Source organism: Siphateles boraxobius, unplaced genomic scaffold (genome assembly GCF_051911475.1).
Source record: "Siphateles boraxobius isolate OS27281-9 unplaced genomic scaffold, OSU_SipBor_1 26, whole genome shotgun sequence".
Lineage (NCBI taxonomy): Eukaryota > Metazoa > Chordata > Actinopteri > Cypriniformes > Leuciscidae > Siphateles > Siphateles boraxobius.
The window spans coordinates 25,694,165-25,708,625 of record NW_027508876.1 but is presented as its reverse complement, the minus strand read 5'-3'; the positions used below and the strand labels follow the sequence as shown (position 1 = coordinate 25,708,625).

Below are 14,461 nucleotides of genomic sequence, written 5' to 3'. Positions count from 1 at the left end.
ACTAGGCCTATCCCTTCAAGTGAGATTCCAACCTGAAGGGAACGAACATGTTTTGTTCGAAGGGCACTTTTTATGAAAATAAATGCCTTCCTGATGTTATATGTGATTGAGAAAAGGAAGTTGAGCAAGTTCAGGAAAAGGTGAATTCGAACACGTTTTGATTTGCGTTAAAGCTTTCCCCTACACCATTGTTTCTTTTGACAACATGGCGGCCGTCTTCTGTAATTTTGTCTGGCCCAATCAGACTTCAATGGGCGGAGTAAGTGTAAATAGCCTCTGCCAACAAGACAGGATTTTTTTTTTTTACTTTATTTACCTCAGGAATGTTTACTATGCAGCTGCGTGTGGGAAAGAAAATACACAAGATGAGACTGCTACAACTGTTAAGACCATTAATGAAGAACCCGTTTACACATAGTTAATCAAATAAATTGATTTTCATAATGAATGACCATTACATCTTGAAATCTGTTAATAGTCATTTAATAGCTGCAATAGTCAATTAAATATACAATAAAGTCTAATAAACATGTTAAGGAGTAGGGAGCAATCAACACTGCGTACTAGGGACCCTGTCAATTGGAACGCACCATGTGTTTTAAGTGATCGGATATGTGATTGTTCTACCTGTTGAAACCCTTGTCAGCTGTATTGTATATAATTGAAGCATGATGGATGGTTGTGTTTTGGTATTTTTGGCTATTCAGGAGCTGAAATGATCCATCTTGAGTAAATGGACTGTCATTGTTCTCCTCTAATGTTACATTGAGCCAGGATCTATTGAGCAATTTAAAGTGTCATAAATAAATCCCTTAATAATTCCTTTCATGACCATTCATTGTCCTCCTCTTTCTCCTCCTCCTCATAATCACCATTATCGTTGTGAACGATCAATGCAGATAATCTATCATCAGCAACTAAACCTCTTGAGATGCACGTTAAACAGTGGCGTTGTGCACATAATAATGTGTGTTATGAGGATAGTCTGCTAATTACTTTTCTGTTAATTTTAGTTAAGCTGTTCTAGTCATTTTTATGCATGCTGCTTTAATGAGCTCATCTTGATCTTGTGGTGATTACTCAAATTTTATAATGCATTATTTATATTTTTATGATTTATAGTGCAGCATTTAAGGTAGTGACAACCATTTAACAGAGTGACAACCATATTCGGCTGTTGTGTGAACGTAACCGTGCATCATCATCATCTATGCAAATTCTTATATTAAACTGCAGCTATATCTGTATCTTTGACACACATAAGACTCCTATAACTAGCACGTTCTAAATTTATTTCACACTACTTTGTATCCCTCCTGACATTCAGATGTGGATTAGGAGGCGACGGCTTATAAACATGATCTAAATGGAATACTAAAGCTGTTTTTACTGCTCAGTTACTACTAATGAAGATATTTAATTGCACCATTTTTATATATATAATCTTTATGAAATCTCCCAGTTCATAATAGCTGTTCTCACTGGGCCTGTTGTCTGCCGTGTGATAACCCTGTCAGTGCAGGTTTATAGATCTCAGAGTCACAATGCACATCTGACGGATGGATTTGACCTGGTCATCCCACTGGTCTGTGAGGAATAGGGCTGTGACTGTGACAATGAGTGTGGACTTGCTCCCAACAGCGGTTTACATTTCACACAAATTCCTTATGGATGCATGTCCTCTGGCCTCAAACAAAATGTAAATGCATAGGCAGACAAAATGGCATTTCCATTGAGAGAATGATAATATTACGCTCATGTTTTTGTATTTGCGCAAGCTTTATTGATATTCATACTAGAGTATAGTTTGTTTAATCCTAACTAAACTCCTGTTATTCAGATGTTCTTGTTAGATAATTGATTTTAATTCATCTAAGTGCACAGCTGTATCATAAATATATTAGTCATATTAGATCCATCAACATCACTTAATTTTGTAATTCATTGCTTCCTGCTCTGATCATGTAAATTCACACTGCCCTGCTGTTGTACCTGTTGGTACAATTCAATTCCAGCTATAGATGTATGGCAGATGTCTTACTAGTACTATATCAGATGGAGTGACAGGAGAACAAAGACATTGAATGAGTGCAAAAGCTGTATGAGACATCCATTAAAAAAAAAAGTGTCCTTGGGTTGTGAATGGAAAAAGAATGAGCTTTCCCAAGACTAAAACATGTGCTTTCTGTCACTATGCGCTTCCCGTTCTTAATTTTGTGGAAATCCCAGTCAAGCAGAATGCAGGCTTATAAGAGCAACAGGCCCAATGTAAGGGCACTTAATCGGTTTTCTGGTTCAAATACTTCAGTTTATGAACTAAATTCCTCCATTATAAAATGGTGTGCACTTCCACAAAATTCTTTTGAATTTAGAGTAAAAGCTGTAGTTGACAGAAATGGGCAATTGTGGCAATACCTTGTATTTCTGTACTTCTTATAGGGGTAGGATTAAGGTTTGATTTGATTGAGGGTTAGTTGCATGTAATTATCCATAATTAATAGTTATTACTATAGTAACTACAATGACACTAAAATGAAGTGTTACACTTTTTGTAACATAACAGTACATGTATTGTCTCTATATATTATTATTTTATAGTGAAATAATAAACAGGTTTTTACTGTAACTTTTTTTATTGTTTTCTTTTTCCCCCCTTTATTTTACTTCATGTTAAGGAGTATTGCTACTCATCAGATCACGATCCTAACTTCAAAGTCTTTAAATCTTAGCTGGACGATGAATACTGTGGTTTCGTTCTAAAATCTCTCGCTGATCTGTGGTTCAAAGCATGTAACAGGATTTTGTTAGGATGAGTACTTTGCTGTAACTGATTTAGTGCAGAGAAAAATTCCTCAGCCCGATTATCATCAAAAGGCATGATGGTTTCATGCGGCTGGATTATCAGAGAGAATCCGCGCGGGAGATGTTTATGTTTGCTTTAACTGCTCACATCTCGCCGTGTGCCTCTGATCACCGGCTATAAGCCCGTTAACACCCCAAACCCTCAGGCGCCTGCAGTGCTACATTATTTACTCATTTAAAGTTTGTGCTTGATTGTTTTGGCTTCATATTGTCTCCAGCAGAGTTATATTACAGAGGTCCCTTCAGATTCAGGGCTGGAGGACTTGGTCATACTGTATAGATGCAACTTCAACTTTCACGAAATAAAGCAGTCCTTGTTTGAGAGGTCTGCGCAGATGAGTGTTGCCAGACGTGGAACATTGAATTAGGTCAGTAAAGGAATTTTAAATGCATAAGTAAGCCACGTTCAACTCAGCGTAAAATCTCTACATAGAGCCTTTCGTGGTCGCTACATTTTCTGTCAAAGGAATAATTCATGTTGCAAAAACATTCGACTTGCTTTCATCCTAGAGGACAAAACAAGATGTTCGCAGCATGCTGCCCTTTTAATCAGGGGTTGTCAATTTCTAAGTAGCTCCTTAAAAGTAGATGAGATTAGATGCTGTGTTTTGCTTGAGAAAACAGTGAGAATGATTAACATACACTACATTTTAAGACGCAGTATCAAATGCATCAACTTAATTCTAGGTATACCTCCTGCTGAATATCAGGATTTTAATAGATGTCCTATGGAGATGTTGCAGAGTCTATGGCTGGTAGAGAGTGTGTGTGTGTGTGTGTGTGTGTGTGTGCGTGTGATTTGTGAGGACACAAATGTGTATAATGACATGGGTATTACACTGGTATTGCAACTTGGATGTGATTTATGAGGACATTTCATGAGTCCTCATATTACAAATGGCTTTAAAAACATACTAAGCAGTGTTTTATTAAAAATGTAAAAGTGCAGAATGTCTCCTGTGATGGGTAGGTTTAGGGATAGGGGCAGTGTAAGGGGATAGAATATACAGGTTGTCCAGTATAAAAATTACGCCTATGGAATGTCCTCACAAATCACAAAAACAAAGCTGTGTGTGTGTGTGTGTGTGTGTGTGTGTGTGTGTGTGTGTGTGTGTGTGTGTGTGTGTGTGTGTGTGTGTGTGTGTGTGTGTGTGTGTGTGTGTGTGTGTGTGTGTGTGTGTGTACCTTACTTACAGTGTGCTAAGTGGAAGAAAAAGAAGGTTTTGGTGTAAGTGGCAGTCTGCTTGCTCTTCCCCTTAGCAAGCAGTAAAACAGATGGCAACTCAGGATAAATCAGCACCCAGCTGGGGTGTGTGTGTAGATAGATAGATAGATAGATAGATAGATAGATAGATATAATTTAATAAAATGAAGATTAGAATTGTATTTTATTATTGCATTACATTGCATTGTAAGTGGTATAATGCACAGTCAGCCAGTATCATCAGAAATAATTTTCAATAATGACTGGCTGACTGTATTTTTCATATGTTCACATGTTTTTTTCAGCTGTGTATTTTCTCCACTACATTCCAGTTTAGAACAAAATAAAAGTGCACTTTAAATTAAGTAGTTTGATTCCCCAGTCACCCCTTCTCTCTCCTTTTCTAAGAAATCATTTAAAGTTCCCCAGTAGTCAAACATTTTATCCCTTAAAACTCATCTTTGATCACCAAAATGACGTACTTAAACTTTTTTCCTTGAAAATAAAATTCTTCATTCCTTAAAAAAGCTTGAATTGAACTACACCCTTGCCTCAATTAGTATACGCGGTTTTATGAATATGCATATCCCCGCCTCCACTCACTCACACCAGCTCAGGGATCCACTTGTTGACGATCACACGTTGACTTGATTGGTTACGAGGTAGATTGTTACCTCAATTTTGAGACTGTCTTTGGTTCACCGAAGTTTTAAGAAGATGATACTCAGCAGTGGTTGAATTATGAATTTGCACATGGGTTGTCTTAAAGCACATTAAAACACCACATAGACATACAACATTAAAAGCTTGATTTTCACCTCAGGGGGACTTTTAAGTATCTTGATCTCAGAAATGCTTGCATCTTAATACAGTGGTTCTAAATTGTTTTACAATGGACGTCAAGGGGTGACCATGAATTGCATATTATAGTGAACTGCACAGTCCCCCCAGTATGCAGAATTGCATGACATAGGCTGAATAGGAAAATTACCATTTTGTAAATACATAATGTGTAAAATTGTGATTTACTGAACATGCAATGGAGTTTGATTAGATGCACAACTGAAGGTGTTTCTCTTATTTTTAAAAACCTATTTATATTGCTATGCAACTGTGTATGGGTATATATGGTTAGTTGCATAATTTTCAGTTTCTCTGATGTCCACGACCATACCAGAACAAACCTGTTAAAGTGCTGTTTTAAAGGCTCCTACTTTTGTTTTGGAGGTCTTCTATAGCTTTAGGTCCATCTGATGTCAGAATCACTTTAATTTTCTCATAATATACATTGCAGCAGTACCTCCTTTCTCACAGTGTCTGAAATGGTTTGATAATTCAGTCACTCTAAGCCCCTCCTTTCTGAGAGCCTACTCTGCTCTGATTGGTCAGATGGCCCAGTCTGTTGTGATTGGTTTACTCTGCTCTGATTGGTCAGATGGCACAGTCTGTTGTGATTGGTTTACTCTGCTCTAATTTGTCAGATGACCCTGTCTGTTGTGATTAGTCTACCACTTATAAGGCCCTATTTTAACGATCTGAAACGCAAGTGTCAAAGCGCAAGTAACTTTGTGGGCGGATCCCGGCGCTGTTGCTATTTTCCCGGCGGGATAAATGCCTCTTGCACCTGGCGCAAATCTAAAAGGGGTTGGTCTGAAGTAGCTTCATTATTCATAGGTGTGGTTTGGGCGTAACGGGAAACAAACCAATAAGAGCTTTATATCACATTCCCTTTAAGAGCATGATGAACGAGGTGCGCTTGTTCCATGGCGCAATACTATTATAACGGCGCATTTACCAGGCGCGCTTCAGAATCGGTTCACAGCCGAGGAGATCAATGTTCTCGCCAGGGCCGTAAGAGAAAGAGAAGTGACATTGGGGATGGGACAAACCCACCCAAATTAGCTTCGGGCAAACATGCATATAATAATTTGGGTAAATGTGTAAGCGTTATGCCTATTTTCCCCATCGTCATGGACACAACAATGATTTCCCTCGTGTTTTAATATTTTTCCTTATAATAATGAATCATTTTCAAAAAGTTAAATGAATCTGTGAAGATGAAAGAATCATCTACAGTGTATCCGAGTTGTTCACATTCTGTATTATGGCAAAGCATGCGCGCTTAAAATAGCATCTGAATGTACGCGCAACGCGCCATTGACTTTAGACTAGTTTTTTTCTGGTCAGTGGCGCAATTGTTTTATAGAACAGCAAAATAGCATGAGGGGAAGTTTGCGCCGGAACACGCCTTCTCTTTGCGCTGAACCGCCCCGGGGAGCGCAAGTGTATTTCTTAGTTAACCGGCGTGTGTCTGTGGAGGGAAAAGTCCGCTTTGCGCGGGTGCAAAATAGGAATGATACATGCTTTAGTGTACAAAGTCATTTGCGCCGGGTGCAAGATATGGGTGCACGCCCATAGTGTGTGTTGGAAACATCTGATTCACAGCGATAAGAACATTTACTATGGAAAAGCATAATGGGGCACTTTAATAAACCAGAGATTCAGAGGAGATACTGACCTCATCATTTCCTCTCAGTGAACCCTCTGTGTATTTATTTTTTTGCACAGTCTACCACAGTAAGTGCAAGATTGTTGTGATTAATGGTTGTACACTGATGTGTTTGCAAGGTCAAACTGAGAAGTGATCAGACAAGGCGGTGGAAGATGCAAGTTGTTCTTCATAGAGAGGGAAAGAGAGCATGATACAGAGAGAACCAACACAACAAATCAAAAGCAGTTTTTCGTTCTTGAGGGTTGTTGCCTGTCAGGTTAAAATTGTTACACTGAAGTTTGCCTCATGAGGTTCCACTTACGTTTGAGAACCCAAGGCGTTTTGTCTTTATTTTGAGCAGTATATTGAACTTTTTATTTTATTTTATTTTTTTATCATTTGGAGCCAATCTTTTTCTGAAATGACAGAAAAGTGTGCTTGATCTTTCTTTAAAATAAATACCCCTCAGTTTGATCATTTTATCTAATGCAGTGACATTCATGTCATTCGTTATCTTTTTTTATTGTACTTTTACAGTGTTTAGGAACCACTCTAAACACTGCTTATGTTAGATAAAAAAATGTGTGTGAATAAGACCTTGGTCCCCCATTGAAAATAGGGCTTGTTTCAGATGCTGCGGATGTCTCTTTGTGAGTGCCTGTCTCAATGGAAAGCTTTCATGATGTTTCGATCTAAACAGTGAGAAAGAGCCACTCCCCCCTCAGCCAGCCCAGGGTTCAGGACCACGGAGAGCTCCTCTCGGCTCGGACTGTCTCCAGGCAACCATTGCAAAGTCCAATGAGCGGATGCAGATGAATAAGAAATTTACTCGTGTCCACAGCTATGACCCTTTTGTGTCTACCATCAATCAGCATAAAAATGAAAAATAGATGTCACTCTGCTGCATCTCTTTCCTTTATTGGACAGATACCCTTGTACAGGTGACGCACACATCTGAAGCAAGCAAACAGATGCTTTATTTAATGGAAATTGGAACCTGATTTCTCCTAAAAGCTTGAAGCTTATGCTGCTGTTTGGAGTGAGTTTGGCTAGACCGTGTATGAGTCACTCTGAGCTGATGTGCTTGAGCAGTTACACCAGATCAGCATATATAACAGGATTTCTGCAAGAAGATGCTTTCTGAAAAGGCTACATGTTTTCTGTCATGTTATCCTCTTGTTTTGATCCTATAACACCAGTCACAACAGGCTTTGCAAACATTGCAACAAATATATCCTTATATTTTATTAATTTATTAACTTATATTCAATTAACTTGTTTATGTATTTTGCTGCTATCATTTTAAAATTGTGGTTTCGAATGTGACTGGAATCTTTACAACAGCATTCTATTTAAATTGTAGATAGTATACATACTGTGCGGTATAAATTAAGCAGTATGCGTGTGTTTTTTATTTTAATATTGCCATTGTGTTTTTATTATTATTAGAAATGTATTTATAAAAACAAATATGGTAACACTTAAGGTCACATTTATTAACAGAAGTTAATGCATGAACTAACAATAAGCAATATATCTTTACAGCATTTATTAACCTTTGTTAATACTAGTTGATAAAATTAACTAATATTAATAGATGCAACTTTTGATTTTAATAATGTATTAGTGCATTATCATTAACTAAGATTAATAAATGCTGCAGAAGTCTTGTTTGTTTTTAGGTTATGTTAACTTTATGTAATGCAAATAACAAATGTTGACCTTATATAAGGGAAACCTTATTGTAAAGTGTTACCAAAAATATTTTTAATATTTAAATACAAATTTATTCACATGCTTGTTTTTCATATTATAGTAGGGTATTTATTTATTTATTTTTTATCAAAAATGTTTAAGGAACAGGAACTCTGCCTGCATAATCTTCACAGCTGAAAGTACCACCACTATCAGTGTGAGATTTCAGAGCTACAGTACAAGATGTGAATGTAACCATATCGCGTTCATCTTAAAGCATTGCTATGGCAGAGTCTCCCCCCTGAATCCCCTTGTATTGAGCGCCGGTGTGTTTTTGTGATGGAGGAGTGCTGGGTAGTGAGGGTCAGATGGTGGAGATAATTCTCACACATGTTCTGTGCTTTATGTGCTGTCGTTCAAGGATGATGGTTTGATAACAAATGCTTTAATGTACATATAGATGCACCAATGTCAAGTGCTTCATCATTCCTTCTCTTCCTATTCAACCCTTCTTTCTTTTACTGCAGCAGGGAAATTAAGTTGTTTTAGTATAGGTTTGTATAGTAAATATGTTGGTGTCACACTTTAGCCTGCAGATTTAAGCATGCACAACACAAAAATATGTACTTGGACACACTTAAAAATAATGAATGTCATTGCATTAGTTAACGGAATACCAAACCATGTTGCATTTATTTTAGAGATACAGGAAAGCCAAAGCATACTTTTCAAGCATAATTATGTAAAGCAATATGGTGTGAATGAACCATTGCTTCTATCAGCTATTTGCATGAAATGCTATTCACAAAATGTTCCCTTATAAGAAAGTTCTGTTTGCTGCTATATGTGAATTGTATTTCTAATGGACTGCATTTCTCATAGAAATCTCATTTTATGTATATATATATATATATATATATATATATATATATATATATATATTGGGAAAACAAAGTTTTGCTGTATTTTTAGATTATGTATGATGTATGTATGTGTATATATATATATATATATATATATATATATATATATATATATATATTATATATATATACAATTTCCCTTGTTTTTTTTTTTCTTTCTTGTTTTACAATCCCAGGGTACCAATTATTTACTAAACCTCAAACAGGCACCACATTGTTCTACCCACCATGCTTGAGTCATTAAAGGCTGCATGGATTTATTTGCCTATAGTCGTGGTTTGAAAAACAAAACCGACAACCTTAATCAGCTGGGGGAAAAAGATCGTTTTGAAAGCTATTCTTTTACATTTAGAACAATTTATAAAACTATATCTTTATCGTTAAAGTTATCGTCCTTGGTGTGAACCAGTGTTATTTTATTTTTTATTATAGTTTAATACATTGAATCGGCTTTTATTGTATGCGTTTAGTTTTCATGTTAATTTTAGTTAAATATCTTTTAGTTTTTTATATATATATATATATATATATATATATATATATATATATTGCTATTTAGGTTTAATTTTATTTTATTTCAGTTTTAGTCTGTAGTTATCAGTTAATAATTTTAGTGCTTCAACTGGACACACTTTATTTTAAGGTGTCCTTGTTAGTGTAACCATACATTTAAGTTCTGAGTAATAATAATTAAGAACATGTACTTACCGTAGTGTTATGATAAGGGTTTGGTTTAGGGTTAGTAATACTGTAGTAACTACATGTAATGCAGGGCTCCAGACTAACTTTTTTCACCTCCGTCCTGGAATCGTCCTGAAAGACAATTTGAACCGTCCTAAAGTGAATGTCAACCGTCCCAAAATAAAAATGTTGATCTACTGTAGATTTGGTCGGCTAAATTCTTATTGTATTCCGTCGACTAAAACTAAAACAATTTAGATGACTAAAATATAATGGGTTTAGTTCAATTGTAATGCATTAATTTAGAATTTCTCAAATGTCCAAACCCACATACTTCTGGAGAAAACATATTAACCTGTTAATATGAATGATTTTAAAGTTTGAATATGCAATACATATACAGATTTACCTACTGTGACTTAAAAAATATCTTACAATTAAATAAAATTACTTTTCCTAAAGTAGAACAGTCTTCTTTTCAATGAATGATATATGCATTCTTTATAACTATTCCATACATCATTCTTTATTCTTTCAAGCAGACATATTTATTTGTATGAATGAAATATAATGAATCCTTATTAAAGCTATTAACGAGCAGTGAATACTTTTCTCTTTCATTGTTGCTTGATCAATATTAAGGACACAGACTGCATTAGGTTTATTACCCACTGTCACTTTAAGACATCGGATCATGTCAAAAGACATGCGAATCCAATTGCACTGATGCACATCCGATACTCTCACAACTGTTTAAGACATAACCGACATAGTTTACATGAATACTCTCCAAAACGGACATTTAGACATAATGTTGTGTGTATTTGTCTATTCAGACACGAAAGAGAGCTCAATTCAGTACTCGCGCGCTATAGGTGTCTATTGTGCATGGCTGCGCGCTTCGGGTGGGGTGTGCGCGCACAGAAAACCGAACCGAATAGAGATCTTTATTTGCGTCGTCACTCTTATTCAGATCTATATGTCTGCTCTACTCATTCTCCCAGACGTTTACATTTTTTAACGTTTCATGAGACATGCAGCGCACGCATGGTAGATCAGCACGTTACAGTACAAATGTGCGCATCTACCACAGCCCACAGTTCTGACTGGATCGCTTCCCAAATCGTCATTATCTAACATTTTTGTCTAGTTTTTATTCTTTGACGAAAATGTCAATAGATTTTCGTCATAGTTTTTGTCATTCAAAACTAGTTTTTATTTAGTTATCGTCTCGTTTTCGTCTGTGAAAAAATGTAGTTTGATGTCACAAATGTCACAACGAAATTAACACTGCACCCAATAACAGGGACTGTCCCCAGAAAACGTGAAAGTCTGGTCACCCGAAATTAGACTGACTAAGAAAAAGGCCGTTTTGGTGCTCAATCTGTTTTACCTTACCATTGTTTAACCAACGCAACATATTTGCGATGTCATTAATCCATTTGATAGATGTACCGCGAAACAAGTCTCCGGGTGAGTAGCCGGCCAGTGATAGTAACTATAGTAACAGCATGAGAAGACGCGCTCCGTTGTAGTCAGCGCTTGCTCGCTTTATTTTGGCATTTTCTAAGTAAGTTAGCCTAATAGGCTAGTAATAAATGAACATGCATTCAAAAAATGTCTTTCGTCCTGTTGGCGTCCTGGAGAATATTTCTGTTCGTCCTAAACACATTTTCTATCATCCCCAGGACGATAGGACGCCGTTAGTCTCGAGCCCTGATGTAATGTAACAAGGACACTGTAAAATAGTGTTACCCATCAACATATTTCAGTTTATTACCAAGGCAACATTTCTAATTTTCATTTAGTTTAAATTTTTCAACTAATATTTATATTTTATTTCTGTTTTAATTAACAGAAATGTTAGTGGTAGCACTTTATTTTACAGTCCTGTTCTCCATGTACATTATGTACATATTATTATTATCATTATAATTACAATAACTGGGTACTAACCCTGAACCTAACCTTAACCAATGGATTATCCTTATATTAACCAGCACTTTTTAGGTACGTAGGCCTACTGTTAAATAAAGTGCAACCATGTTTTTAATAATTCTAGTTTTTGGTGAAGATTATAATCCTGGCAAGAATGGGCCTTAAGTATGCGAAGAGAACTCATTTCTACAGGGGTTTGACTTTGAATTCTTCTGTGTTTCTGCAGATATTAATATGGCCGGAGAGCCAAAACCCTACAGGCCTAAAGCGGGATCCAAACGACCCCTAACTGCGGTCTACAGGTGGGTGTTTCCTATTAAAGTAGTGCAACATATGTCTATACTTGTATATGTATGTTTTATTCAAAACTCATTCCGACGGTGTGAATCTTTCTTCGGATAACATACTGCAGTGTAAATGAAATCCCTTCGCCGTTCTTAGGAGAGTTGAGGTAGACCAGATTAAAGTCTGCTTTGTGTGGCTGAATGAAGCCGTCAGCACATTTGTCATATTATCAGGTTTAGATAACAGAACAACCCGCGGTCTTATCAGCACAATCATTCAATTGCTGAAGTTGCAGTTGTGTCTCACAGGTTCGGTTAGCTTGTTGAAATACTATAGGAAGTGAAAAGCTCCAGACACATCAGTGAAAACTAACCAAGCAGGAAATGAGTGAAAAATCAATGCTTGAAAAGGTATTAGGCATTTACTCCTTTATTGGCAAGCTTTTATGGGGATTCAGAGCATTTTATTGCAAACAATAAATACTAACTAATGCTAAATAAATAGTCACTGGACCATGAAACAATTAGTGAATTAAGTATGTTTCTGTTTGCAGCCATAAATGTCATGGAAATGTTTTTCTTTTCTTTTATTTGCACATAGCAAAGAATAATAGAATCATAGTAATGAAACATTATTTAGTTTAAAAATGTTTAGCAATTCAGTTACTTATGAGCCATACGAGTGTCCTTTCAAGGACTGTAGCTTATTTTGGTTCTCTTTTGTTACATTTTATTTTACTTAAGCTGATTCAGGGTTTTTAATTCTTTATTTCTTGCTCTCATTGTATTTTTGAAATTCATTAAGTCTTGATTTGCATTTCAAATTGACTAACGCAAGCCATCCATTATTGAATCAGAGGTATAGGCTTAATTAGGAGAGGACGATAGGAGCAAACCAACAAAGAATTGCTTTGAATGTTAATTAGTTTGGAATGAAATGGTCAAAAGAACGGAGAGATGCCAATAATGGAATATAATGAAGTTGAGTTTTGGAAACGGTCCCAAAATCATCCTTACTCAACTTTCTATAGTTGAAAGGATACTCATAATGTGCATGACATGTATTAAAATGTAAATTAAATAGTTTGACCTTGTTTGCTTCCTTAATAGTTGTCCTGATGTTACGTGCACAATTAATCATTAGCTATGTTTCCATCCAGCTATTTTTATGTGCATTTTTGGGATATTGCATTAAAAAAAAACTGCTGAATGGAACGAAGATGCACATAAGTTCTAAAAATGTGCATAAAAAAAACGTATGTGCTCAATTGAGGTGGATAAGAAGACGCATAAAATACAATGGAAATACATTTACCAAATAAATCCATTGATCAGCAATTGATCAATCTCAACAGTGGATGTGATTGGATAACGGGACTAACCAGCGGACCAGTTTCATCATCATTTATTCTCAAGAGTCTTACATCAGAATGGTTTGGTTTAATTTGACACGCAATTTCATGGTTAATTGCAGAAGCACAGACCCAAAATAAAAAAATAAGCTTTTTTTTGTTTTGTTTTTTGTGTCTGTTCCCCTACTACTCTCTGGAGGTATTTAAATTTACATTTATGCATTTGGCAGACACTTTTTTTTCAGGCGTATCAGTTCAAGAACGTTAATTACGCAGGGAAGCGTTACCAGCGCCATGCTCTACCGTTTGAGCTTCAGGAAAGCACACAAAAATGAAACAAAATCAAAATTTAAAATTATTTTAAAAAGTTACAATATTGTTTAAAGTTTTAGTTTTAGTCATATACTCTTTTATTTTTTATTTTTTTGTTGTATTGAATCCAGTTAGGGTAAATTTGACCCACAACGTAACTCATACCCACAATTTGAATGTAATACGAGGGTTAAAAGGTCAAATGTTTTTGCTTCCGTTTAAAGCACAAGATGCCCTTTTTAACATGCAGAACTTGATTATCAGATTTTATTCGTGTTGGATCCAGTGCTTAAAATCCAGTTATTAAAGCAAAGGCAGACAGAGTAGAGTACAAAGACATCCTGAAATTCATATTCAATTTCAGTTTAACTATTCACTCTAATTTTCATGCCGAAAGTTTAAGTTGTAAAATTATTCAAAATAGCATTTTCATATTTCACTACACTGTACATGAAATAAAAATGACTTAGGAAGAATCCCTGTTGCTTTCCTTGTCAGTTGACATTATAAGTCTTCTGAAGCGAAGTGCTGCTACTCTAAAGGGTTCACACAAAGTTTACTGGATGAAATCCAATAGGGGTCACACACAAACTGAAGAATGTCTGTCTCACTGTCTGATTCTAACTAACAGGAGATTTCTCACTAATTGATACGCTAAGCCATTTCGATTGCTGCTGTTACTGAAGAGTAACTGTGTTTGGGAGCTCTGAATGATTTAT

The 14,461-nt window shown here is 35.9% G+C and overlaps 1 protein-coding gene across 3 annotated transcripts in view; it reads left to right on the top strand.

Moving 5' to 3' along the window:
- LOC143752137 (RALY RNA binding protein like) overlaps positions 1–14,461 on the top strand; it is a 131,463-nt gene that overhangs the window by 107,816 nt on the left and 9,186 nt on the right. For all 3 annotated transcript variants that reach the window (XM_077245173.1, XM_077245172.1, XM_077245174.1), the window contains one exon: positions 12,021–12,096. In XM_077245173.1, coding sequence (XP_077101288.1) covers positions 12,021–12,096 — 76 coding nt within the window. The remainder of the gene's footprint in view (positions 1–12,020; positions 12,097–14,461) is intronic.